Raw genomic sequence first — 24,990 nt, forward strand, 5'->3', positions numbered from 1 at the left:
TAGCAGAACTAACCTACCTTAGCCTATCCATTTGTTTTTGTCTTCCCACTTAAAATACATACGCAACATATTGTTAAAAAACAGGATCACGTTGCGTTTCACAGGTAGTGTTTTTAATTTTAAATGTCATTGCAGAAATAAAGTGTTACAAACACTGCATGCGTGACTCATTGCTGGCAAGGCTTGAGACTTCCCACTTGAAGTCATTTCGGTTCCTAAAATAAGTTTATTCATGTGCTCCTTTTACATTACATCTTCCTGGAGAAGAACTCAAAATATTGAGTTTTTCATGTTTTATTTTCAAAAGACATCTCCGGCGTTTTGATTCCTCCTTGACATCGGAGGGGAGACTACTGTCCAGGGAAGTCATGCTGATGACGACACTGGCCCAGCTACAGGCGCCATCGAAGCCGGGAAGGGACTTGGCGGCCTGTTTACATCTATCAGAATGACTCACTGAAGGCACCACACATTTCAAAAGATCAATCTCACATCTCTATTTGGTGAATTCAGATGCAGCCATGTGCACTCTGAAACCACCCGCCGTGTACCAAAGAGCTTGTGACTCCTCCCGTGTGGCTGAACGCATGTTAGGAGCCAGCCATGGTCTCTGACCATTGTTTGAATTGTCTTGTTGGTGCCACGGTGGGAGGGGGGTGCTCAGGAACCGATGCGGCCCAGGACTGAGCCTCAGAGCATGGTGAATTTCCCCAGAAGACATCTGTCCCAGCAAAATGCTATCCTCGTCATGCCCATGATGAGGCCCTTCCTGACCTTCTCGATGGGTCCTGAGATGCAGAATTAAACACACACAAAGGGCTTCCCTGGCCTCATGTCCTGAAAAGCAGAGAGCAGACCATCATCCCGGAAACGTCACATATGAAATCCGCACGCCAGTCCCCTCTATGGGACCTGGGCTCCTGGTGTACCTGCAGAGGGCAGACCTCACGGTAGCCTGTCCTCGAGCCCACTTTGCTCTGGCAGACAGATGACGGGCTGCTTGGCAGGTGTGCGCACTCTCTCTCTCTTGCACAAGGTCCCCCCGGCCGACCACAGACACGGAGCATGTCGCTCTGAGGCCCTTGCCGACACTCCCCACTTCGGCCGCGTCCTAGTGGGTGTTTTTAGAAGCCAGCCTTCACTGGACACCTGGAGAGAGTAAACCAAATGAAAGCCTCGGTGAGTTAGCAATAACCAATTTGTACCCATAACGACAGTCAGTACGGAATAAGGCCACACACGATGGAATGATCTAGAGCAGTGCATGTTAAAACTCCAACATGGATGTAGGTAAAAGAACTGCCCAAGTGCAAATAAACTTTAAATTATATGTGATTTAAAATACTTTATAATGATTTCAGGCAGGGGTTAAGGGATGATCTTTATTGATGGTTTCTGCTTTGTCTTTTTCCAGAGGCATTTGGACTCTCTCTAAATGCTACGGTTTCCTGAAGAGCGCCACGAGCATTAACCGTACAACAGTGAAGCTTACTTGGGATGGGATCTAAGGCTGTGCACCTGCGCCCACGCCCCCTGGATGGCGGGTCTCCCACTGGCGCTACCTGGGAAACGGGCGATGATCTTCGGGGGTTGCTCAGGGGACATGGCCATCCTCGCTACACGCACCCCTTCCCCCAGGTTGCTCCGTACAACACTGTTGAGGAGCCCCCGCAGTACTCCACCCTTCCGGAAGGTTCTGGAACTGCAAAATTCCAAGGAACCAGCATGCTGGTAGAAACTCAGAGGAAAGGAATCTGGACAGAGACAATAAGTAGCACAAAATTCTTGCAGTTCACCTTGGAAGAGTTTCTCCAACTGTCCTCAGAGCACGCCGACTCTGCTCGCTTGGGTTTCTGCACCAACTCCTGGTCACAAGCACAGACCGGGACAGAGGTGACCTCTTCCGTTACAGACAAATGACTCTGCCCATGGTCAGATGAAGCCAAACCAGGAGCGACTCAGCACCCACCACAAACCAGGCGATTTGTTGGCCCTGGGGAGATGAACACAAGTAAGACCCTGGCCTTGCTTTGTGTTGTACACAAACTTCGTGAAGACGAACACGTAAATGATTAGCTTGAACGTAATGAAACCAAAGTGTCAGTTACAGCAGTTTGGCACAGGTGTCAAAGTCCACCTGACTTCAGCTAAAATGGCACTAGCTGGACTGGGATTGGGTGACTCACGAATAATTGGTCAATCGGGGCCATCAGGCCTCAAAAGGGACAGAAACCACAGCAACTCAAAGGTCTCCGTGATGCGATTCCCATGCTGTCACCTCTGGTGGCGGTCACGCCAACCGCCTCCCGTCCCTGGGCGTGTCTATTCCAGATTCACATTCCTGCAAGAGAAGGTGTTTTGTTCTAACTTGGGTTGTGGAGCCCTGTGGTTGGGAGACGAAGCCCCATGGGCTGCAGCCCAGGAACCGCGTGGACGGAGGGCTGAGATGGTAGCGCCCGGCGCCCGTTCAGAAACGTCTTTCCAACCACGTGGCTTCGAACATTCACATCATTCCTATATCATGTAGCAAAGTATTAACAGGGAGTCAGCTGGGCTCCCAGAGGAAGGTCACTCTGCCTGTTTCAAAGACTTGTCAATGGGCTGTAGACAGTAAGGAAATTTAATAATTTTTTTTCTGCCTTTGTTTCCCACATCATGGGCAATGTGCGTTTTGATTGCTTGGTTAAGGTGTTGTCCAGATTTTCTCTTTATCATTATGACTTTTCTCTTTAATAATTAATTATTTGTGTGGGTAACTGTCACACATCCTGCCAAACTATCAGAACAAGGTGGAGACACTTCCTGCATGTGCTTCGGTACACAGACACGACTTCCCTAAATATTGAAGAGGATCCGAGGTGGCGACATCATGGCTCTCCGAGGCAGGTGCGTGACTGAGGTCTGCCGCTCACCGCCCCGGGTTTGTTCAGTCTTACGTTTTTGATCCAGACTTCCCTTCCTGTTTGGCAGATTTCCTCCCTTCTCTGGAGAAGGCACAGGCATTTCCTGCATGGACTCGTCTCTGGACAGGCCTCCCTCTCCCCCCATGAAATTAACTTACTCTCTCCTCCCACTTAAATATCTAAACCCACAGGGCAGTGCACTAGAGCTGTGAGCGCGTGATGTGGTGTGGAGTAGGGTCCATGAGCCAACAACCAAGAAAGAATTCTCGAGATGTTTTTTGGTGCAAAAAGGGTGGTTTTATTAAAGCACGGGGGACAGGGTTTGTGGGCAGAAAGAGCTGGGGGGGGGGGCTCGTGAACAGTGACTGATTACTTAAGATTTTCAATCCTGTGGAGGGGAGGGTGATGTGAGGTCTTCAGGAAATTGAGTCTATAGGTTTCTGGAGAGTGCTTTTTTCTTGTAAATCCTTAAGACAGTTGCAAACTGAGGGAGCTGTGATCTCTATCAGTTGGCCATTTGTTTTTCCCCTTTCCTTTGTTTTTGGGCCGCCTGGAGGGTCTGAGGAATGTCACACATCTCCTATCTTGGGGGGGGGGCGGTTGTGGGGTGTCAGCTTGCGCTTTGCCCTCAGCTCACCTTCTGCTCCCTCACCAGTAGCAATATCATTAAATGGAGCCTGCACATCAACTCTCCAGCATTTGCGTTCTTCTAAAACTTGACTCTTTACCAGATACATCTCAGGTTTTTAGGACTCTGGGTGGTATGTTGCGCCTTTGAGGGACGGTTTGTGTGGTGCACAGCGGAGGCAGCCGTGCCCCTGCTGTCAGCCTGGCGACCGCGCCCCTCCAGGAGGCACTGCCCTCTGGACTGAAACACGCATGGCGGCTAGCGGGGGGCGGGGGGAGAGGCTGTCCCCCACAGTCTAGTGAGCTTCAGACTGAGAAGAGCACACATCACTTGTAAAGGGAAGTAAATCTCCGAGATCGTCAGTGTTCACTTGACATCCATTAAGTGGGGGGGGGGGGGGGGAATCCCCACATTTTCATCACAATGTTACTTAAATACAGACAAACCCGGAATAAGGTTTATATCTCTTAAACGATTAAAAACAGAAGTATTAATTAGATAGAAACTAAACTAACTTCAGTTTAAATACAAACTAAACTGACTTACATTTAATGTGATGAGTGGGTTGCTTTGCTGAAACCGATGGTGACTGTGGACACAGATAACGGAAGACAAGCTCAAGGATGGGCTGTTTGGAGGCTGGCATGACTTGCCAGCATCGTTGGGCTTTCTGATACAACTGTGATGTTGTGATTTACAATAAAAAGTATCTATTTGGTCTTCTAACCTAGTTCCGGCGCAGAGCTCCTAAAATTCTTGGAATTTCCGAAGTGAGGAGAGTGCCAAGGTGTCTTTTGTTTTGTTAATGGGACACTTTGGGGCATGCCTCTAGGTCACTGGAGGGCGGGGGCTGGTTGCCCGGAGGACCAACAGGAGAAGGCGGGGTTGGAATTTTCAGTCCCACCCCCTGACCTCTGGGGAGGGGAGAGGGATTGGAGGTTGGACCGCCAGGGTCCGTGATTTAATCAACCACACCTGCAACGAAGCCTCCTAAAAACCCTGAAGAACAGTGTTTGGAGAGCTTCCGGGTTGGTGAATTCCCGGAGGTTCAGGGAGAGGAGTGAGGGAAGCCCTGCGCACTTCCGTGTCGCTGGCCCTGTGCGTCTCTTCAGCCAGCTGCTCCTGAGTTGTGTCCTTCTAGGATAACTGGTGACCTAGTAAGTAACATGTTTTCCTGAGTTCTGGGAGCCGCTCCAGCAAGTGAATGGAACCCGGGATCTGTAGCCCCTCGGCCAGGAGCAAGGGGACTGGGGGGCGGGGGTGTTGTGATTTCCATCTTGAGCTGGTGGGGGCTGTGGGACCTCCAGCCCGTAGCTGGTTGCTCAGAAGCCGGGGTCACCACCGGGATCTGTGACTGGCTTGTGAAATGTGGGGCAGGGGGTGGTCTTGTAGGATCTGACTGTCCCCAGGTGGGTGGTGTCAGAACTGAGCTGAATTGTAGGGCACCCAGCTGGCACGCCTCCCTGCACCTTCTTTCTGGAACCGGAGATCATGAGCAAAGACACAGCTCTCCGGCTTTTTCTGACAACCACCCGCCTGCCCGTGGTCCACCCGCTGTGTTCACTTGGCACAGTCTCACTCGTGGGGTTCTCACTGGCCACAGCAGTTCCCGAGCTGCCACGGAGAAGTCCTACAGATAATGCAGAATTAATCGGTCACGGACCCGCCCCCCCAAATGTGAGCAGTCTGGTGGGGAATCCGAGGACCCCCCAGAACGGTGGAACCTGATTTGAGAAGCACTGCTCTTTCGTAGCTTTTTCTGCTCACTCCTTGAAGTACCTTCCATAAGAAGGATTCCACAGTCAGATATGTAATGAATAAAAATCTTTAGCAGAACCAATTTTTCACCAAAAATGAACAGAGAATGTTACGGTAAGGATAGTAACAACTTGATCAGGTAGCCAGACCTTCAGTCTATGGAGGGAGAAAATGTGTCTGGACCAGACGGGTAGAGAACTGAATTCATCACACTTCTCAGGTGATGGGGTAGTGTTCTCATGGGCCCATGTAAATCCCCTTTATTGTGTCGTCCACCACCCACCCTCTCTGTTCCCACTTGGTTCTTCCGTATAGGTACCCACCATCATGTGTTCCAGATAGAACCTGGGCTTACGACTATAAATCACACTTGTACAATACACAATGTTGTTTTCCATATATTTTCTGTACTGAAAAAAATTCTGATTTTCATTTACATAAACGATATTGAGTTTTTATTCCATTTTTTAAAAAACTTTTTTGCTTAACGCTTTCCAGACCTCATTATGTGGGCACGTAGAGAGACAGGTAGACACGTATGTAGCTTTAGAAGCTCGAACCTTATGCATGTGGGCAAGCTGTGTTCTGGGGTGCAGTACACGTAGTGGGGTAGCTGTGTCTTGGGGAATAGACATCCTTAATTTCACTGAATACTGCCGGCCTGCTTCCAGAAGGGAGGCTTACACTCAGCTTATACTCTACTAACAGACCATGAGTGTTCCCATGCCCTAATGTCCTGAGGAACACATCCTAATATTGGACTTGTTGATTTTGGCCAATACGATCGGTATAAGGAAGCAGCTATGGTTGTTTTAATTTGTATTTCTCTGATTACGAGTGAGTTTGGTCCTATCTTCATACACCGTTAGCCTTCCAGGCGTTTGCCGTCTGTGAAATACCTATTTACATCTTGGGCCAACTTTCTGTTGGATCTGTTACTTTTTTCTTATTGTTTTGTAGATGTTCGTAGTAAAATCTTGATATTAATTCCGCGTTGGAATTATATTGCAAATAACTTGTGTCAAGCACCTGATAAAGTTGATCGTAAACATCTTGTCTTCCACTGGATATTGTGGTCTGATCTAGGTGTCTCTGCTGAACAGAATTACTCACTCGTAGTCAAATCCATCGGTTGCTTGCCTATAGTGACTGTTGCATAAATATTCTGCCTCTTGTGATCCCAAGGTCATAAAGACATCCTCCAACATTTTTATCTTTAGCCCCATAGTTTGATTTTTTTCACATTTTCTCCACACGTTGGAACAATTTTCTCAGTTGTGCACTTTTCCCGTGGATGTATGGTGCCACGCTTATCTTTCATCCACTCCCACGTACCTGGATCTCTTTTCTGCCCCATAGTTTTATTTGTTTTTCCCGGGTTCCCTTATCATTTCCAAAATTGATTTAGCTATTTGTGCATCTTTAATCCTCCATATGAATTTTAGAAAAGGTTTATCAACTTCCTTAAAAAACTCAGCAATTTTTATTGGGATTGCATTGAGTGCACACATTGACTTGGGGAGCACGGACACCTCCCAGTGTTACATGGGCAGCCCCACAATCGTGGTACTTCCCAAAGCTATAGATCACCCATTTGTGTACATCCTCTGTTGTCTCCAGAAAGATCTTGTGCGTTCATTGTTAGGTTAAGGCTTAGATACTTGGAGCACTGCTCGCAACTTTTCCACATCATGTTACCCCTGGGAAATGATCCGCAGGTGGTGATAGTAGGTGTCTTTGTGCTATTTCTAATCTTAAAGGGAATGTGCTAAAGTTACTCCATTACTGGGCGCCTTGGTGGCTCAGTCGGTTGAGCGTCTGCCTTTGGCTCGGGTCATGGTCTCAGGGTCCTGGGATCGAGCCTGAATCGGGCTCCTTGCTCAGTGGGGAGTCTGCTTCTCCCTCTGGCTCTGTTGCTCCCCCTGCTTGTGTTCTCATGCACTCTCTCTCTCTCTGACAAATAAATAAAATCTTAAAAAAAATTAAGTTACTCCATTAAATATGTATTTGCTGTAGGATTTTGATACGTAGTTTCTATCAGGTAAGAAAGTTGCCCTCTGTGGTGATAATTCTTATTATAAATCAGGGCTCAACTTTATTGGATTTTTTTTCTACATGTATTCACATGGCATTTCCTTTTCCTTTTGTCCATCATGTGTGAATTACATTGTTGGATTGGCTCACTGCTATTATACTCATTGCTGTTTTGTTTTTGAGACAAATTCTCCTTGATGCTGTTTTTTAAAAAAATGTGAGGTTCACTCAGCTAAATTCACATCCACATTTAAAATGGAATGACTCTCCTTTTGCTTTTATTATTCTCTTATTATCCTTCTCTGATTCTGGTGTAGTGATTATGTGAGCCTTGTAAAATGAGTTCGACTGTTTTCCTTCTTTTCTAGGGTCTGGACCAACTTGTTTAAAGATCCGTCTTGGTAGGTTTTCAAGTCAGTGTATAGTTCAGAAGTGAGTCGTGTTCATGATTGAGCCCAACATCCTTCCAGTGCAATGGAGGTTGGAAAACTAAAAGCATTTCAGGGAGTTCATTGCAGCCGTGATGCTGTGTGTAGCTTAGTTTTCCCCGATCAGATTTACTGATGTGAGATGTGAATCTAAAACAAAAAGGGGAGACTGTGAGTTGACTATCATTGCATAGTAAACTACCCCCACCCCCAAATTAGTGACTGAGAACAGCGATTTATTTTTTCTCATGATTCTGAGGGTTGGTTGGGCAGTTCTCTTCTTCATTTTTGTTGGTCTCACTCAGATGCTGCATTCAGTGCCTCAGGCAGTGTTTGGCAGCTGCTGCCAATGGCTGGCTGGCTGGCTGGCTGGCTGGCTGGCTGGCTGGCTGGCTGGAAGGATGGATGGATGGATGGGTGGATGGATGGATGGGTGGATGGGTGGCTGGCTGGCTGGCGGGCTGGCTGGATGGCTGGATGGGTGGCTGGATGGCTGGGTGGGTGGCTGGGCCTCATCTAGTTCTCTCCTTGGCCTGTGGACCCGAGGATCCAGAGCAGCATTCCAAGACGGAGAAACCAAAAACTACAATGGCTCTTAAGAACTAACCTGAGAAGTCCCATAATGTCCCTTTCACCACATTTGCTTGTGAAACCAAGTCACCAGACCAGACCAAGGGTGGAGAAGAGGACTCCACCTGTTGATGGGAGTACAGAGTCACACTGGGAACCAAGGGCATGTGTACTGAGATGGGAGGTATTTCTGTCTATAAGTTAAGCTTTACAATGTGGTGTTGAAGCATCTAATTTTGCTATTGCAGATGGTAGCAAGAACAAAGTGATTGTAGCAGACATTCTGGTGATGGGTTCTTAATCTCCGTCAACAGCCTAAATTTATCAACAGCTGCAAGGATAAGTACCTTGGTGTGTACTCACTTCCCTCTGGTCCTGTCTATTCCAGTCGTGTTGGCCGCTGAATTGGTAATAAGTCCTCAGTCAATGTACTAAGTTACTTGCTTTGCTGTATTTACAAAATATATTGAGAATTTCGTCCTATATTTCCGGTCCTTCAATCAACACTTTGTGCACGGCAACCTGTCTTCTCCCTGAATCCGGTGCCTCTTTTGAGTCGGCCATTGTCCATCTAGCGTTGCTTCGTGGGTGCCATCTGGTTTCCCCCTGGAAGCTCCCAGAACTTTCCTCTGTTTTTGGTGTTTGTGAATTGCACTAGAACCTCACCGTGGTTATACTTTCTTATCTCCATTATCCAGCACTCTACAAGCTCTCCCAACCTGAAATCCCTTATCTTTCCGTAAAACGGGGTGGTGGGGGAGGGGATTCACAGTCATTTTTTGTACTAGTATTTCTTCCTCTCCTCCAGGCATGTTTTCTCTCCCTTTGGGAACTCTCGTCAACGGTAGTCATCACTTGCCCTGCCAGCCTCCGTGCCTCTTTACTTCACATCTGCCGTCCCTTGTCCCTCGCTGGTGTTTCCCAGGACTGCCGCTCAGCCCTGTCTTCCAGCTCGCTGGCCTGTTCGTCCTTAGCATCCACAATGCTTTCAGTTTATCGAATCTTTTATTTGACTCATCCTGACGACTGCAGCTGCCAATACCTTTTCATCTTTCATGGCGTTTACGACTTACATTCATAATTCAGAAAAGATCGAACGTGTGTACAAAATAAAACAGTTTAAAATCTTCGATGCAGTACCATGTCTATGAGAAACATTTAGCAAGCGAGGGGGGAAAGGCAGTGTCCTCGCACTGGCGACGGGCGTCTGGGGCAGCAGCCGAGCCGCGGCCAGTGCCATGCCGGGCTGGCTGCCACTTCCCAAGGGCCACTTGCCTGTTTCCCGCCACCTTATCTTGGCTTCTGCAAGCTCCTGCCACTGTGACTGTCTCTGTGAATCATGATCTCTGAGTAGATGGCAGAAAAACTCTCCAAGGGCCTGAGAGACAAGGCAAGCCATTTTAGGTTTTCCAAGTCAGCATGACTGTGCGTAAACTTTGTTTAAACCCAGAGCCTGATTTATGGCCCATCACGCGTGCGTCGTCCATCTGCTTCGTGAATGAGGATCCTCAAGGAAAATATCTTGTCCTTAAGAAATCGATCCATGCGCCTACTTTCCATGACGTTAAACCTCGTGATTCCTGCCCATGTGTTCATCTATAGCCTTTTTGAACTTTTACAAGAATGTACTTCTGACATGTTGATTTGTGGCTCGTTATGTAAATAAGGATGTAACCCCATAAAAGCCGTTCATTCTCCAGAGCACTTTGGTCCCTGTGAAGATCGCATTTCCCAGACAGCTGTCCTAATCTGGGCTCAGAGATCACTGTTTTCTTCTTTTATTAGAGTGCTTCTGGTCAGTTTGCATCGACAGAGTCCAGGAAAGTGTCTGTGCTATTCTTGGCCCTTTTCTCATCAAAGGAACTTATCCCTCAAATATGATATTTTTATTGCAAATACACTGACATTATGATCAGTTTGGGGAGAACTGTACCTTAACCGTGTTAAGGCTTCCACAGCATGCACAGTAGGTCTCTCTCCACTCATGCCCATCTATGTCTCCTAAAAGTTTACAGTCTTGCTTGTCAGCGCTTTGTGTATTTTTTCTTAGACTTATCCCCAGTATGTGACATTCGGTGCTGATGTCATCACTCCTTTTTGCATACATTTTCTAGTTATTTGTTCCTGGTATGTCAGAATGCAATTGACTTGTACATTGATCTCACGTCCAGATGTAAAGATAATTGTATCAGTTGTGAACAGAGTTTTATTTCTTCCTTTCCAATTATTATGCCTTCAATTTCTTCTTTATTGTGCTGGCTCTGACTTCCAGCATATTGTTCAATATAATTGGAGATAATAGGAAATTTTAAAGAGAATACTTCTAATGTTTCTCCATAAGAATTACATTAAATGTTTTTTTTTATAGCTGTCTTGATGAGGTTAACAAACCTTCCTCCCACTCCTATCACAAAGAGTGCTATCCCCAGTGAGTGGTGGGCTTACAAAGTTTGTATTCTAGGAGAATGGTGAATTTATCAAATGTTTTTTTCTGCACGATGGAAAGGATCTTTTTTTTTCTCCTTTATGCTGTTCATGTGGTGTATTACACTAACAGATTTTCTAACGTGACACTATCTTTGCCTCTATAGGATGGCGTGCCATCTTTTTTGAAAGCACAATGGGACGCAGCTGGCCAGCATTTTACTTAGGGTGTTTGCGTGTTACCTGTGTGCATGAAAGGGGCATTCCTTTCCTTTCTCATATTGTCTATGTTCGTTTTTTTTTTTTTTAATTTTATTTATTTATTTGACAGAGATAGAGACAGCCAGCAAGAGAGGGAACACAAGCAGGGGGAGTGGGAGAGGAAGAAGCAGTCTCCCAGCAGAGGAGCATGATGTGGGGCTCGATCCCAGAATGCCGGGATCATGCCCTGAGCCGAAGGCAGACGCTTAACGACTCAGCCACCCAGGCGCCCCTATGTTCGGTTTTTGAATCAACGTTATTCTTGCCTAATAAACTCTTCTGTTCTTGGTAGAAGTCTTCTGCAAGGCTGTTTGGGTCTAGTGTTTTCTTTAGAACTTTTAATTATTGCTTCGATGTAATGGATATAGGAATCTTCAGTGTTTCTTTGGCTTCCTAAGCCCGTATAAGAAGACAGTAAAGGGGAAGCAGAAGGTAAAACAGAGACTGAGCAGAAAACATAATACAATGGCAGACTTAGAGCCAAACATCAATAATTACAGTCAGTGTAAAAGGCCTTAAATACTAATGAAAAGATAAAGATGGGAAAATAGATAAAACTAATTTACCTAACTCCATGGTGTCTATAAGAAATTCACTTCAAATATAAAGATATAGGTGGGTTAAGGGTTGAAGGATGGTAAAAGCTGAGAGATACAACCCTAATGAAAAGAAAGCTACCATGGCTATGTTCCTATCAGGCAGAGCGGACTTCAGAGCAAAGAGAATTTCCAAGACAAGGAGAGACATTATGTAACGAAATGGTCTACTCGCCAAGAAGACAGCCTTCTTAAGTGCACCAAATTAACAGAGCTGCAAAATCCATGAAGCAAAAATTGGCAGAACCACAAGGAGAAGCAGTCTGAGGGCTGAGCCCAGTGGAGCTCCCTCCTGAAGAACCAATAGGCACCAGGAAAGGCCAGTACAGACGCAAGGAGACCATCTCAAACATCCTTTCAACCAAACACTGATGGCCTCATTCATGTTACTGGAGTCCCAGGAAGAGAGCAAGCTGCAGAATATTTAATAAAGTAAGGATGTACACAGGAATCCCTAGTTCTGACCGTGATACGTCCGTATTAAGTATACAAAAAAGTCTATGTGGATCATGCACTATTGTGGTTAAATCTGATACGGTATTGTTGAGAAAGGAAGGAGCAGTCATTTATTTCTTTTAATATTGTTATTTTATTTCTATAATTTTCAAACATAAATGGAATAAAATGTACTAGGAAGGGTGCTAGGAGTTTGGTAGGAATTAAGCGTTTAAATGAAGAATTACATATAGAAGCACACGAACCCCGACCAGCATGGGTGCGGTCGCTGAAAACGGCTCACACATCTGATCCTTCCTCATGCGTAGTTACCAGCACAACGTCAAGAGGATGGTGGAGAGTAAGCATTTGCAGCTCTAACTCCAGCTTTGTTCTGCGTGCTGTTGGTTCTGAATGAGTTCATGACCTCGTGCCATATTAGTGGAGCAGAAACTCCTATTTTAAATGACACAGTCATACTCCTTACACAGGGAATGGACTGTCAGAAGTCTCTTTCATTGACACAGTGAACAAATGTTTTTCATACAATACACCCATTCAGAATTGTAGCTTTTAGGTAGGAATTTTTGGTCAAGGAGGGCTTTGTAGCTGAACTGCTTTTATCCACCCTGCCTTCTTCACAGGATTGATGTGGAGGCCCGGAAGGGACAATGAGAAAATGTTTCTGCCTAATTGTGAAGTGCCTCCTTGACAGGCAGTATTATCACTGGAGCGGGAGAATCACTGCTGTGCCCGGGAGTAAGGCTCTCCAAGCACGCTGCTGTCTCCATGACTGAATATGGACCCAGTGCGGCTACTTGTGCCAGTGGCCTCTTTTTGTCAGTGGGCTGCCAGCAGGGTAGAGCGGTTCCCCTCATCCTGTCGAGTGCCCTGTCTTTCTAACAGGGAGCCCCCGGGAAGGTGATTCCTCCCAGTTACCTCTGTCACCTCTCATCTGATCTTGCTGAGAACATCCGTGGTCTCACATTCATCAAAATGACGAAACTGATCGGCAAGTAGCCTGAGAATCCCTTCCCAGGCTGGCCCAATTCACCCTTCGTTTCCTAAGCTGTTTTTACAAATTACAACAAACTTAGTGCCTTAACTCAACATAAATTTATTATCTGACCGTTCCAGAGCTCAGAAGTCTGACATATGCTTTGCCGGGCTTAAGTCGCTGTGCTGTAGAGCTAGCTGTGTTCCTTCTGGGAGCTTTGGGGGAGAACCCATCCATTCCCTTCCCAGAATCAAGGGACCTCCTGTGTTCACGCCACTCTGACTTCTGCTTCTGTGATAGCTCCTTCTCTGACCTTCCTGCCTCTCTCTCATGAGGACCCCTGTGATAACGCTGGACCCACCCTGCAATCCAGGATCATCTCCCCATCTCAGATCCTTAACTCTGTCACATCTGCCGAGTCCATTTTGCCAAGTAAGGTAACATATCCCCAGGTTCCAGGGATCAGGACCCGGACATCTCTGGGGGCTGTTTTTTGGTCCATGAGACCGATCCTCCTGGATTCATTTCCCACAACTTTCCTTTCCAATCCACTCTATATCCCCAGCATATGCCAGGTTCCTTGTGCCTTCACAAACGCAGGTCCCTCTGTTGCAGGGTCAGCAATAGGGCACAGTAGTGGTGAAGACGCCTAACTCTAGAGTCAGACTCTTCAGGCTCAAGTCCGAGTCTACCACCTACTTGCTAACTAGACTGGGACAAATAGTTGTTGCTGTTGTTTTAACCTAGATCTAAATACCAGATTACAAGGAAAAAAAGTAAATTACACCACAAGGAAGCATTACCCAAGTGCAGACTGCAGAGTGTTCCACAGGCACCAAAGGCCTGGCTTCTGGGAGAAATCCCTATTTTAAAGGGTGGTGTGTCAGTAGGGAGGGGAGGGGATCGTTTACAAGTGTGAAAGAGACAATAACCAAATTGGATGTGTAGGCCCAGATTTGGATGTGGATTTATCAACCGTCAAAAGGCATCTATGAGACAAGGAAATCTGAATCCAAACCAGCACACAGAGGAGCATGAGGGGTTACCAGTGTAATAACGGCGTGGTGCTAAATATTTTTAACGTTTTTCTGGAGACGTACACCATAAATACAACGATATACGCAAAAATACCCTTTCAAAGCAAAATGACACTATATTTGGGATCTCTTTTAAGATGTGCTGGGAAAAAAGGAAGGGGGGAGTAGAGGAAACAAGATGGCCAAAACGTTAACTGCTGAAGCTCAGTGATTGGTACCTGGGACGTGACACTATTCTACTTCTCCACTTGAAATTTACCTCAAAACGTCTCCGTAAAAACAAATCTCCCAGGAAGCTTTTCTTTCCCAGCCTCTGCCAGAAAGCCAAGGGTCCCACTTCCCACCTCCCGTAATGGTTATCCCATCTTCGCCATCAGGGCGTGTAACGCCGCCCAATTACCCGGGCCGCCAAGCGGTTGCGGGGCCGGGCAGGTGCGGCGCTGCGCAGGTGGGCGGCGGCGGGCAGGTGCGGAGTCGGGACCAGAAGTCCAGCGGGGAGGGGGCTCCCGGCCCGCATGCACCTGTTCCAGCGGCGACCTCCACCTGTCCTAAAGGAACCCAGTTCCTGCACGTGGCACGCGCCGGCTGCGGAGCGCGGGGAAACACTGCGGGGGCCCTTCTGACCGTCACCGAAAGGCAGCCGGCTCACGGGTCGGTGTGCTTCTTCCTCCGACCAAATCAGACTGCTCGACGTGGGATGCCGACCGCACCACCCACGGCCGTTCCACGCCCGCCCACCCGCCGCGGGCTCCGTCCCCTCCCACAGCCCGGAAGCCAGGCCCTCGGCGGGTGGGGACCCTGCCTCCGCACGCCCAAAGCGCCTCACCTCCCACCCTTCCGACGCCCTTTCCGGCCTCCGAGACTGCGCCTGCGCGGGGGCGGACGCACCGCATGCAGCCCCACCCACGCCGCGCTAAACCTCGCGATACCTCACGCCTCCCGCAGGTCCGCCCACTCCAACGGCCCGGCGGACCTGGAAAGTTCTAAACCCCTGCGCACGCGCTCTAAGGCCCTTAACGTCCGGGCTCCGCCTTCCCCTGACCACGCCCCTTTCCGTCAGGGAGCTTCCCGTCGCCACGTCTTGCCAATCATCCACTTCTTCCCTCGGGAGACCTCGCAACAGGTCTCTGATTGGCTGATCATGGGACATATCGCCGAGGAGTGTCGGTGACGATAGGCTGTGAGCCGGTCCCGCCTACCTACAGTTTGCGCGGGAGGCGATTGGCTGGCGCCTCGGTCCAATCAGCAGTGGGCTGTCGGATTCAAACCGGGATCGTTGGGCCTGTGGTCGGTTGGTCGCAGTCGAGTCGTTGCTTTGGCCTGACGTGGACGTGTGGCTTGCTGCGCCCGCTCTTCGCGCCCCGTTGCTCTCGCCCGCCCGCAGGATGGCCCACAAGCAGATCTACTACTCGGACAAGTACTTCGACGAGCACTACGAGTACCGGTGAGCGGGGCCGGCCGGAGGGACGGCCTCAGCCGCGGGCCTGGGCGGAACCGGGACCGGGACCGGGGTCGTAGCGCGTCGGCCGGGGTTCGGGTCAGGGCCCGAGGTCGGGTCAGGGTGGCGGCCCGGGGTGGGAGCGCGGGGGCCTGGGGACCGGGCCGGGGCGTGCTGCCCGCCGTTCCCCGCCCTTTGTTCGTGGCGGCCTAGCGGGGCGGGGATTGCGGGTTCCGCTCGCTTCCCTCGCCCGCCGCAGTCCGGCAGGGTCTCCGCCGGCCTCGGTGCGCGGCCAGGCGGCTCTGGGCCTCGGCGTCGCGGGCATCTGCGCTGGAACCCAGCGCGGAGAAGAGTCGCCCGGGGCGGGGCCGCGGGCACCTCCCGGCGTGTCCCGGGGGCCGGGCGGGGCTCTGGGCGGGGGCTCCGGGCGGGGGCGGGGACGCGAGGGCGCGACCGCCGGGGGCCTAGCTTTTGTGTGGAGGTGCTGTGGTGCGGTGGAGTTTTACGCGCCCCGGGGCAAGGCGGGGGAGTAGCCGGAGTTCGTGCTGGAACCCCGCGCTCCGCCGTCGCAGGCCAGAGTCGCGGCCCCCCGGGAGGTGCAGAGGGTGTTCAGGGGGTGTGGGTTCCAGCCCCCTGCTCGTCAGAGCTGGACTTGAGCTGCGGTCCAGGGCAGTTCGTCCGTGGTGGTGCCGCAAGCTCTTCTGAAGTGTGCACTTACACGTTTGGTTTGTGTTTGGTAAATACAAGCTTCGTGTCCTATTTTACAGATGCGTGGGTTTTTTTTGTAATTGAAATCAAGGTTTAGGTCTGTTGGATGGCATCCGGAACAAGTATTAGAGGATCGTGTGGGTTTAAGTTCATAAAAGCTGTAGATCAGCTTTTTCAAGATTATCTCCACAATGAATCGTCTGCTCCTCTGGATGGTATTTTGTGGTGTTACCTGAGTAGTTCTGGTTTAATTGGCCTCCCCTCCCACCCGCGGGCCCGCTACCCCTCTCAGCAAGCCCGTCCGAGAAACAAACGTTGGATTTGGGAAATGTTTCCTTACTTGTAGTTAGGAAACGATCTTCCTGAAATAAAGTAGAGGTAGAGACCTTGGTGAAGGTGAGCCTGTTTCCGTGGTTGATGGGAAAGGTAGGAGTTGTGACTTCTGAGTAACATGGATACGTTTATACGGTCGTACATAATACGACTACAAACGCTAGCTAGCATTCCATTTCTTTTTGAGGCCAATCGGTAATTAACGTAGAAGGTAGAAATGAGATTATTTGCAGAGCCCTAAAAGTAGATGTTAGAGCAACATTTCAAGATAATGTACAAAATACATGTTAATTGGCTATGTCATCAGTAAGGCTTTGGGTCAAAGGTTGGCTATCAGTAATTAAGTTTTGGGGGAGTCAGATGTTACATGTAGGTTTTCATCTGTGCGGGGGGGGGGATAGGGAAGTGGGGGAGGTCAGCGCCCCTAACCTCCTGTTGTTCAAGGGTCAACTGTAGTTCACTGGAATTAGTAAAAAATAGTAAGCATAATTTCATTTGGTGGCCTCATCTAGCAACATGATACAGTTGTTCTAAGGCTCACTTCTTTTGTGTGAATAATATAAAATGGGTATTTAATTCACCAGCCACAGACCAGAGTTTAGGTTGATGACTGTTTAGTGTTTATAATGAATGGGTTTTGGGTTCAATTGTCTTTTGTGCCAGAAACTGTGACTGACCAGATTGCACCTTTCTCACCCTCATAGCCAACTGACTTTCAGGTAGATAGACATTTTATAATGGTCAAAAACTTTGGTTAGTGATTGTCGATGACTGTATAACTTTACTGCTACTGAAAATGGTAAAAACGGGTCTGGGAATTGTGATTGTAAGAACATTTTACTGCAGTTAAGAGGGGGTGCAGACTTGTCTTTAAGAATTTTACAAAGCTACAATTGTACATGTTCTTGATGCTTTGACGTTGAACTTCCTAACCAAAAAAACTTAAGTTTTGGATCTAGGTTATTTGGGTAGAAGTTAGTATCTTATCAGAAAAAGTCTTTGTGCAGGGTTGCCAGGTACACGTATATACGTGGGACTTGGGTTTGCTTGTTGCTTTTAATTTGAACAAAGCAATTTGTGGAGTATACAAGGACTCATCTACTAGAGATCTGTAATATTGAGTAATGGGAAACCCAAATTAACTAACAGATTAGATATTTTTTCCTCTTATGTAAAGTCTACATGGGTTTCCTCTTATGTAAAAGTCTACATGGGACGATGGTTTTATAATCGGAAACCATGCTCAGCTTATGCTTCTGTAGTCAGATGGCTTCTCTGGCTCCCTGATCACATCAGTCTGCTTCATAAAAACCAACAGGAAAGAAGAAGGAAAGGAGTTGGGCATGTTTTCCTTTTGAAGACCATTTCCATAAGTTGTGTATTTTCTCCTTATATCCTGTTGGCCAGGATCTAAGTTACCAGAGGTAGCTGTGGGGGAGGATGGGATGTTTTGGATAACCATGAGCCCAACTTGGGTTTGGGGGATTCTATTCCTGAAGAACATTGAAACAGTAGCAAGCAGTCTCTTAGAGAAGAAAAAAGAAAAGGTGAATCCTAAACAAAATGCCTTCTGCTTTTGGACTGTATATTCTGCCTATTTTCAACATTAGGCCATCAAAAATCAGAATTAAAGGTAGTAGACAGTCCTCAAGATTGATGCTAATAGTAATGTAATAAGAGTTCCTTGAAAGATCTTTGTTTTGAACTCAAATATTAAGTATCCTAAAAATGTATTTATAAAGTGATCATTTGTAGGAAAGATATATTTACTAATACTTGGCTCTATGTCTTAACAGGCATGTCATGTTACCCAGAGAACTTTCCAAACAAGTCCCGAAAACCCATCTGATGTCTGAAGAGGAGTGGAGGAGACTTGGTGTCCAACAGAGTCTAGGCTGGGTTCATTACATGATTCATGAGCCAGGTAGGTGTTGCCATTTAGGAAGGCATCAACTGAAATAAAATAGTAGTGGTTGTGGTTGTTGAAAATTGTTAAGTAATATTGACATTCAGTGGTATTCCCAAAGTAACCCGGGTAAGTTTGACTATTCTTGAATGGCTGATTCCTTTCCTCCCTAGGAAGAATTCCAGTTTTGTCATAAATAATACCACAAATGAAAGTAATGCATTATTCTACCTGCAGAAAGATAAGGAGTTAAAAAAAAAAGGCAATTCTGTTTTATTTTAAAATGTGTCATTATTAATAGTATTTTGTTGTAAGTATAATTCTGGTGTCCTGTCTCTTTGAAAACTAAGAACTTAAGACATCTTAAGTGTCCTTAAGTTCTTTGCATAGAAGTTAATGCAATTTGAAGGGATTTGTCTTTGCCTTTAGCATTCTGTTAAAGCATAATTGGGATCTACCACATTAAGGTGAAATAAGGTAACCTAGTAAGTGAACCTTGCTGTGTGTGTTACGTGTTATGAGTGTTTGTATTGTTGTGTGAATTTTACCAGAGAGTTTTCCAGATACGAAATGGTAAACTAAAACTCGTGGGGTTAAATTCTGCTTTTGTGTTATCAATAAATAAATGTAACTTAAACATTTTATGATGCTTTGAGCAAAATTTGAGGGCATGCTATAGAAACAGAATTAGGTGGAACTGGAGTTGTTTTCTGCTCTTGTTAAAGAAAAGCAGCAATAGCATCAGATAGTGACTTAAAACTTTCTTGGGATTTGGGGCATTGTATCGGAGTTCAAAAGCTCTTTATCCAGCTAATACCAGAGCACATGAGGAACGTCAGAGTCCTAGACTCCCACCTAATGAAACAGAATCTTTGGGAATGGGCCCCTAGGATCTGCACTTTTTACAGGCTGGTGGGTTTTGAATTTGGTGTTAGGTGTCTTTCCTTTTCACTGGAATTGAGAGTCTAAAGGGTAGAAACCATTCTCCCCAAAGTGGCTTCTCTACTTAGCATTTCTTTTTCCAGGGTAGGTAAAACTAAATAAAACACTGGGGAATGTTCTCATCATCAGGTGGTTTTCTTCTGTTTATAGTTGACAGTGACTTTTCAAACAAAATTTATTTCAGATATTTCGATAAGTGACAGTTGATCATTGATTTATTTTGGTTTAACTGAGAATCTGAATTTTTGGTTGAATGAATGAAAATTAACCATATTGTATTAAAATTATATAAAATATTTTGTTTCCACAGAACCACATATTCTTCTCTTTAGACGACCTCTTCCAAAAGAGCAACAAAAATGAAGTCTATCTGGGGATCGTCAATTAAATCTTTTTCAAATTTAATGTATATGTGTATATAAGGTAGTATTCAGTGAATACTTGAAAAAATGTACAAATTGTTGATCCATACCTGTGCATGAGCTGTATTCTTCACAGCAACAAAGCTCAGTTAAATGCAACTGCAAGTAGGTTATTATAAGGTGTTTAAGATAAAATTTCTTCTAGTCGGTTTTTCTCTTTAATATAAGTGCCTGTTTGACTTTGCCTGTTACTTTTTGTTAAATAAAGTTTGTATGTTGCATTTATCATTCAAGTTATGGGGTTTATTTTTTTAAGGTTAACTTGTGTCTATCGAGGTTGTTAGATAATTTCAGTTCTATAATTTTGGTCTGGAGGAAATAATTTTAAAGAAATAAGATTAAATGGGTTTAAAATAGCTTGGTTTGGGGAGGGTATGACTTAATTCACTTACGGAGAAACAGTTTAATGGAGACACTTCATAGGTCTACTGATAGTTTAGAGCTTGGAGAACTGTGCAGTTGTGTCTAAGGACTGGCACATCTAGTGGCCTTGAGGGAAACCACTTATCCTTGTTTCTGTTTTACTACATGTGCCAAGTAGGGATAATGTTTCCTATAAAAACGCACAGCATTTTAAAATGTAAAACATTCCATACGTAGTTTGTGTCTGCTTGTAAATTGTCTATCTGCTACAGAAGTATTCCTGAGTTAATGCAAATACAGGCTTTCTTATTTGCTGTGCTGTGTAAAACTTTGAAATGAGCTGCTAGTAAACACCCGAGTCTGGCGGTCCTCTGTATGCTCCTCTCCTGAGAAAGGGGTGTCTGTACAGAAATAGGACAGGGAAACGGTACAGGTGGTGCTGAGCAGCAGCCCAGAACCTACTTCTCCCCGCCCCCTCTCCCCCCGGTGGGACCCATCCCCTACAAGTCCCGGGCTAGCATGCCAGGAAGACCAGGAAGACGCCGGGATTGCTAAGCAAAGGGAGCGGTGATCCCGCAGCAGACCCCAACAAGGGTAACTGCCCCACGCTAGGCCCGTCGGGGCGTGTTCATGCATGTTTAATCCACCTGCGGGATCCACCTGTGATCCACCTGTGATCCCGCGCTGGAACACCTTGGGGGGGGAACTGGGCGCAGCCCGCCATTTGCTGCTTTGAATAGTACCTACCTGGTAGTAACTAACTCGGGCCTCCCTGCAGGGGCAACGCTGAGATTCCCAGCTTGTATACCTAACCCAGCTTCCAGCCCCCCTCCCCCCCGCTCCCGCGCGGACCCACCCCTGCTCAGCCCCCGCCAGGCCGCACCGCTGTTCCCAATAACTGAAAGGTACTGAGCAGTCTGGGAATTCTCTTCCGTATTTACTGCTCAGTGCTCCAGCCCCTGGCAGTTGACTGCACCAGATCCTCCTGGGCCTGGAGTCCACGGCCTTCGCCTTCGAGTGTCCCCGGCCCGGCTGCGTCCCGGAGCCCACCGCTGCCTCTTCCGAGGGAAGGGCAGCACCCAGGACGCCGCCGCCATGCGGGGGCCGAGGTCGCCGGCACGCGCACTTCCGGCCGGAAGCGGGGGGGGGGGGGACGCTGGGCGGGTCGGGGCGCGTTTCTGTGACGCACTTCCTGGCGTCCGCTCCGAAGGCGGAAAAGCGGGGCGCGAGAGCGCCGCGCGTCTGTGCCGCCAGCCGACGGGGCGGCTGCTGGCCTCCGGGTCGGGCTTTCTCCGAGCCGCGCGCCATGGCGTCGGAGGCGCCTCGGGAGCCCGTGGGCGAGGTGAGGACGGCGCCCCAGAGTGGGGGTCGGGCGTCGGGACGGAGGCGGGCGGGGGACAGCGCGGGGCGTCGGGGCGGTCGCGGTTATCCGGGGGAGGACGCGGGCGCCCGGGAATGCGCCCCCGCGCCGGCTCGCCTCGCTCGCGTCCGGGAGTCCCGCAAACGTTGGCTGAAGCTCTAGCCTGCGCTCGGCCTGCTGGGCCGGGCCGCTAGATGGAGCCCTGGCGGCCGCGCCAGTCGTCCTTCCAACGGATTAGAAACTGCGGTTTCTAGTGTCCGGGAAAGTCAGTCTGGCAGTGCGGCTCCGAAGACCAGAAGAGCAGATTTTACGTTCAAATCCCAAGGCTTTGTGACAGCAGAATGTCCTTCTAGCTGGTCTCGGTTTTGCTTTTACAAAACAACTCTTCGTGGTTCGTTGAGTGACAAGTCAAGGATTTATGTAACTTTTCTTTTTTGAGAAATTTGATGGAAATAAACTTCCGTATGCGTTTGAGTGTCTGAGTCCCCAGTTCCGCGACTGGGTTTACCCATGGCAGTTTTCGGTTCTCGGTTATCCGTAACTATCGCGGAGAAGGTGACACATCCGTACTGCAGGTTAAGGCTCAGGGAACGTTGTAAGTTGTCCGAACTCTGCCACTTTTATTGGATTTTATTTCCACTTTAATTGCTTGCCCCCCCCCTAATATTTAGTAGACCACTTTTTTTAGCATTGGGGAAGAAGTTGTTAGCCAACAGATTCTTGTTATTATGAGGTGGAAGTATTTGAACAACAGACAGTCCTGGGATTGGCATTTTTGGGATTGCTAGAACCCAGCGACTTCCCTTGGGTTTTTTTGTTCACATTTGCTTTACCTCTAAATGTATGTAGTCAACCCCCCCCCCCTTTTTTCCTCAGGGCATCAAGTTGTCAGCAGATGTCAAACCGTTTGTCCCCAAATTTGCTGGGCTCAGTGTGGCGTGGTCAGAGTCTTCGGAAGCACGTGTGTTCCCTAGCTGTGCAGCCACCTACTATCCGTGTGTTCAGGAGCTCCCTGTACCTGAGTATGTATCCTTCTCAATGTCTTGCCTTCCTGGGACGGAATGGGGATTACACTTTGAAGTAGGCTGCACCTAACATGGTTAATGTTCTCAGTATGGCCAAGAAGGGCCTGAGCCAGTGGCACAACTTCACTGTGTCCTGCACCAAAAACAAACCTCAGCTCTCCAGACTGATACAGTTATTTTGGGCAGAGAAAGTGTGGAGGTTGCGTTGTATTCACTAGTAGGAAATGGAGTCTCAGGATTCATTTGTGATGGGGTCTGAAACTGTATCACATCTTACGGGAGATGAGATGGCTGGGGGTGTAGAGAGGAAACGGGGCAAAGACAAGCCCAGAGAAATCAGCATGCTGTGTGGTTGTAGGGTGTAACACTGTAAAGTCTTGCTTGGGGAAGGAGTGGGGGCTTGCAACCGTGGCTGCTCTTTTGTTGGATAGTTCTTTGGAAATAGCTGAGTTTCGCTTTCCACCATTTTTCTTTATAAACGTCCCGTGGAGCTAGATTCGAGAAGTTTGGCTTATGTTGGTTTTTCAGTTTTCCTTTTCCTTCTCAAGTTTCATTCTTTAGGTATTTATACAATGGTTTCCGTTAATAGCTGTATTTAGAAAAACGTGCATTAAACCTTTCATGTAATTGTGTAGAGTACTTGTAGATTTTTTAAAGGTTTGCATCTTTATGTAAGAATCCTTGTCTTTATGTTCCTTTGATGTGGGTTGTACGTGTTTCTTTTTCATACTTGCATAGTGTCGATTATATACTTCATATAAATTCTAGATTTGTATTCACAAGAACGAAATTTGGAATGAATAATAAAACCATCGAGTTGTTTGGTGTATATAGGTTGTATTTTTTGACAAAGTTGAAGTTCTGCCTGTACGTGCTTTGCTAGGAATACTCAAGTTTTCCACTGTGATTTCATCCTTTGTTAAAGGAAGGTTGGCATGGGTCTCATTTGAATTGTTCCCTACCTTGGGTGGTTCACAAAGTATAAAATATATTTCAGTGAGTGACAAGGATTCAAAGCCATCTGCTGGGTGGGATTCTAGTGACCCCAAAATAAAGGTGGAAAACATTCCTACAGCTAAAGTAATGTTCTGGAAGTAGCATGAATTGAGACGAATCAGAAGCTTAAGGATGTGCACTGCTGAATTTAAAAATTAGGTTTCTTGGGGCGCCTGGGTGGCTCAGTCGTTGGGCGTCTGCCTTCGGCTTAGGGCGTGATCCCGGCGTTATGGGCTCGAGCCCCACATCAGGCTCCTCTGCTTGAAGCCTGCTTCTTCCTCTCCCACTCCCCCTGCCGGTGTTCCCTCTCTCACTGGCTGTCTCTCTCTGTCGAATAAATAAAAATCTTAAAAAAATAAAAATAAAAATTAGGTTTCTTAATCTCTTATCCTTTTATAGTTTTGACTTTTTTTTAAAATTATTTATACCAAGGAAAAGATTGGCTGACAATATTCCTTCCTGATGAGAAAACAATTAAGGACAAAAGAGGCATGAAAGCAGAGGGCCAAGGGTAGGAAGGACAGGAGCCTTTGAAAGGGACAAAATGGGGATGCTTACCTGTTTGAGAACTGATTACCTAGTCCATTCCGATGGAGGCTAAGAAGTCTGCTTGAGCCAGGTTTCCTGTAAATGGAGATCTCTGCAACGAAAAAAAGAAGTAGTGTTTTCCATAAGGAACATATGTTGTCTTTCCTGCTGGTCCCACTGCCGGTCTCAGTCCAGGAGGTAGGCGGGAGGTGTAATGTTATTTTCACACCTGAGAAACTGGGGCTAGAAACGTGTGTTCATAGTCATTCAGGTAGGCAGTGCCCGAAGCAGAATGACCATCTGTTCTTCTGACCTGCGTTCAGTCGAGCTCCCGAAAGCTGCTGCCACTGCTGGTGGCAGGTGTTTGCTGAGCATTTCAGTGTGTCGTGGTCTGCTGTCTGCTCTGGGTGCTTCTGAGTGGAAGTCTCAGCTGTGAGAACTAGTAGTCCTGGACGGAGTGTGGCTCTGGTCTGTTTGGTGGCTGGAGGGGCGGCTAGTGCCTGACACGTGGCCTGACGGCAGGGACCTGTGCGATACTGTTGGGGGACTGTCGAGGACAAAGGACCAGGCAAAGTGCTTGGAGGAGCCCGCACGGTGCAGCCGCAAAGACCAGGTGTGCTCGGTAGGAGGTAGGGCACTGCTGGTTGTGTCTTACATGGTGTCGGGTTGCTCACTTCTGGATTCTCGTTCAACTTGAACAGAGAGGGGCTTGAAGGCTCGGATTGGGTTCCACGTACTGAAAGTAGGGAAGAAATACGTGAAGGCCTGCTGTCAGGAGAATGGCTCCCTGGTGGTCTGTGTGGGTGTTGGTGGGAGAGGGGCTGTGGCGGTTTCCGGCTGAGTACATGCAGAGTGAGGGGTGGGAAGAGGGCCCGTTTGGGGATCAGAAGTTCAGTTT

General features: G+C 47.6%; 2 protein-coding genes and 2 long non-coding RNA genes across 6 annotated transcripts in view; 3 read left to right on the forward strand and 1 right to left on the reverse strand.

Annotated features, from left to right (window-relative positions):
• Window positions 1-206: 206 nt before the first annotated feature.
• Window positions 207-2,111, reverse strand: LOC130542349 (uncharacterized). 2 transcript variants are annotated; one of them, XR_008956841.1, is made up of 2 exons: window positions 1,797-2,111; window positions 207-1,149 (listed from the first exon to the last, which is right to left on the reverse strand). It is a non-coding gene; the product is annotated as an uncharacterized LOC130542349 (long non-coding RNA). The 2 variants fall into 2 exon arrangements; XR_008956842.1 differs by having other exon boundaries at window positions 1,563-2,111.
• Window positions 2,112-4,407: 2,296 nt separating this feature from the next.
• Window positions 4,408-11,308, forward strand: LOC130542363 (uncharacterized). The gene is made up of 2 exons (XR_008956858.1): window positions 4,408-4,688; window positions 11,077-11,308. It is a non-coding gene; the product is annotated as an uncharacterized LOC130542363 (long non-coding RNA).
• A 4,011-nt stretch (window positions 11,309-15,319) lies between these two features.
• On the forward strand, window positions 15,320-20,054 carry CKS2 (CDC28 protein kinase regulatory subunit 2). Its single transcript, XM_026519190.4, has 3 exons — window positions 15,320-15,515; window positions 18,347-18,474; window positions 19,709-20,054. Exons 1-3 carry the CDS (start codon window positions 15,457-15,459, stop codon window positions 19,759-19,761), a joined length of 240 nt encoding a protein of 79 aa, XP_026374975.1. The 5' UTR covers window positions 15,320-15,456; the 3' UTR covers window positions 19,762-20,054.
• A 1,332-nt stretch (window positions 20,055-21,386) lies between these two features.
• SECISBP2 (SECIS binding protein 2) overlaps window positions 21,387-24,990 on the forward strand; it is a 48,911-nt gene continuing 45,307 nt past the window's right edge. Inside the window, exons 1-2 of one of the 2 annotated variants that reach the window (XM_026519195.4) lie at window positions 21,387-21,525; window positions 22,420-22,565. In XM_026519195.4, the coding sequence (XP_026374980.2) occupies window positions 21,490-21,525; window positions 22,420-22,565 (182 nt within the window). In that variant the 5' untranslated portion in view covers window positions 21,387-21,489. The remainder of the gene's footprint in view (window positions 21,526-22,419; window positions 22,566-24,990) is intronic. The other variant, XM_026519196.4, reaches the window with a different exon arrangement.

Source organism: Ursus arctos, unplaced genomic scaffold, assembly GCF_023065955.2.
Source record: "Ursus arctos isolate Adak ecotype North America unplaced genomic scaffold, UrsArc2.0 scaffold_33, whole genome shotgun sequence".
Classification (NCBI taxonomy): Eukaryota; Metazoa; Chordata; class Mammalia; order Carnivora; family Ursidae; genus Ursus; species Ursus arctos.

Excerpts from the sequence above, each read along its gene's own strand:
- CKS2 (XM_026519190.4), top strand. The coding sequence starts at position 15,457 with ATGGCCCACAAGCAGATCTACTACTCGGACAAGTACTTCGACGAGCAC. Across the intron at positions 15,516-18,346 it reads GACGAGCACTACGAGTACCG|GCATGTCATGTTACCCAGAG; the intron begins GTGAGCGGGGCC and ends ATGTCTTAACAG. Across the intron at positions 18,475-19,708 it reads TTACATGATTCATGAGCCAG|AACCACATATTCTTCTCTTT; the intron begins GTAGGTGTTGCC and ends TTGTTTCCACAG.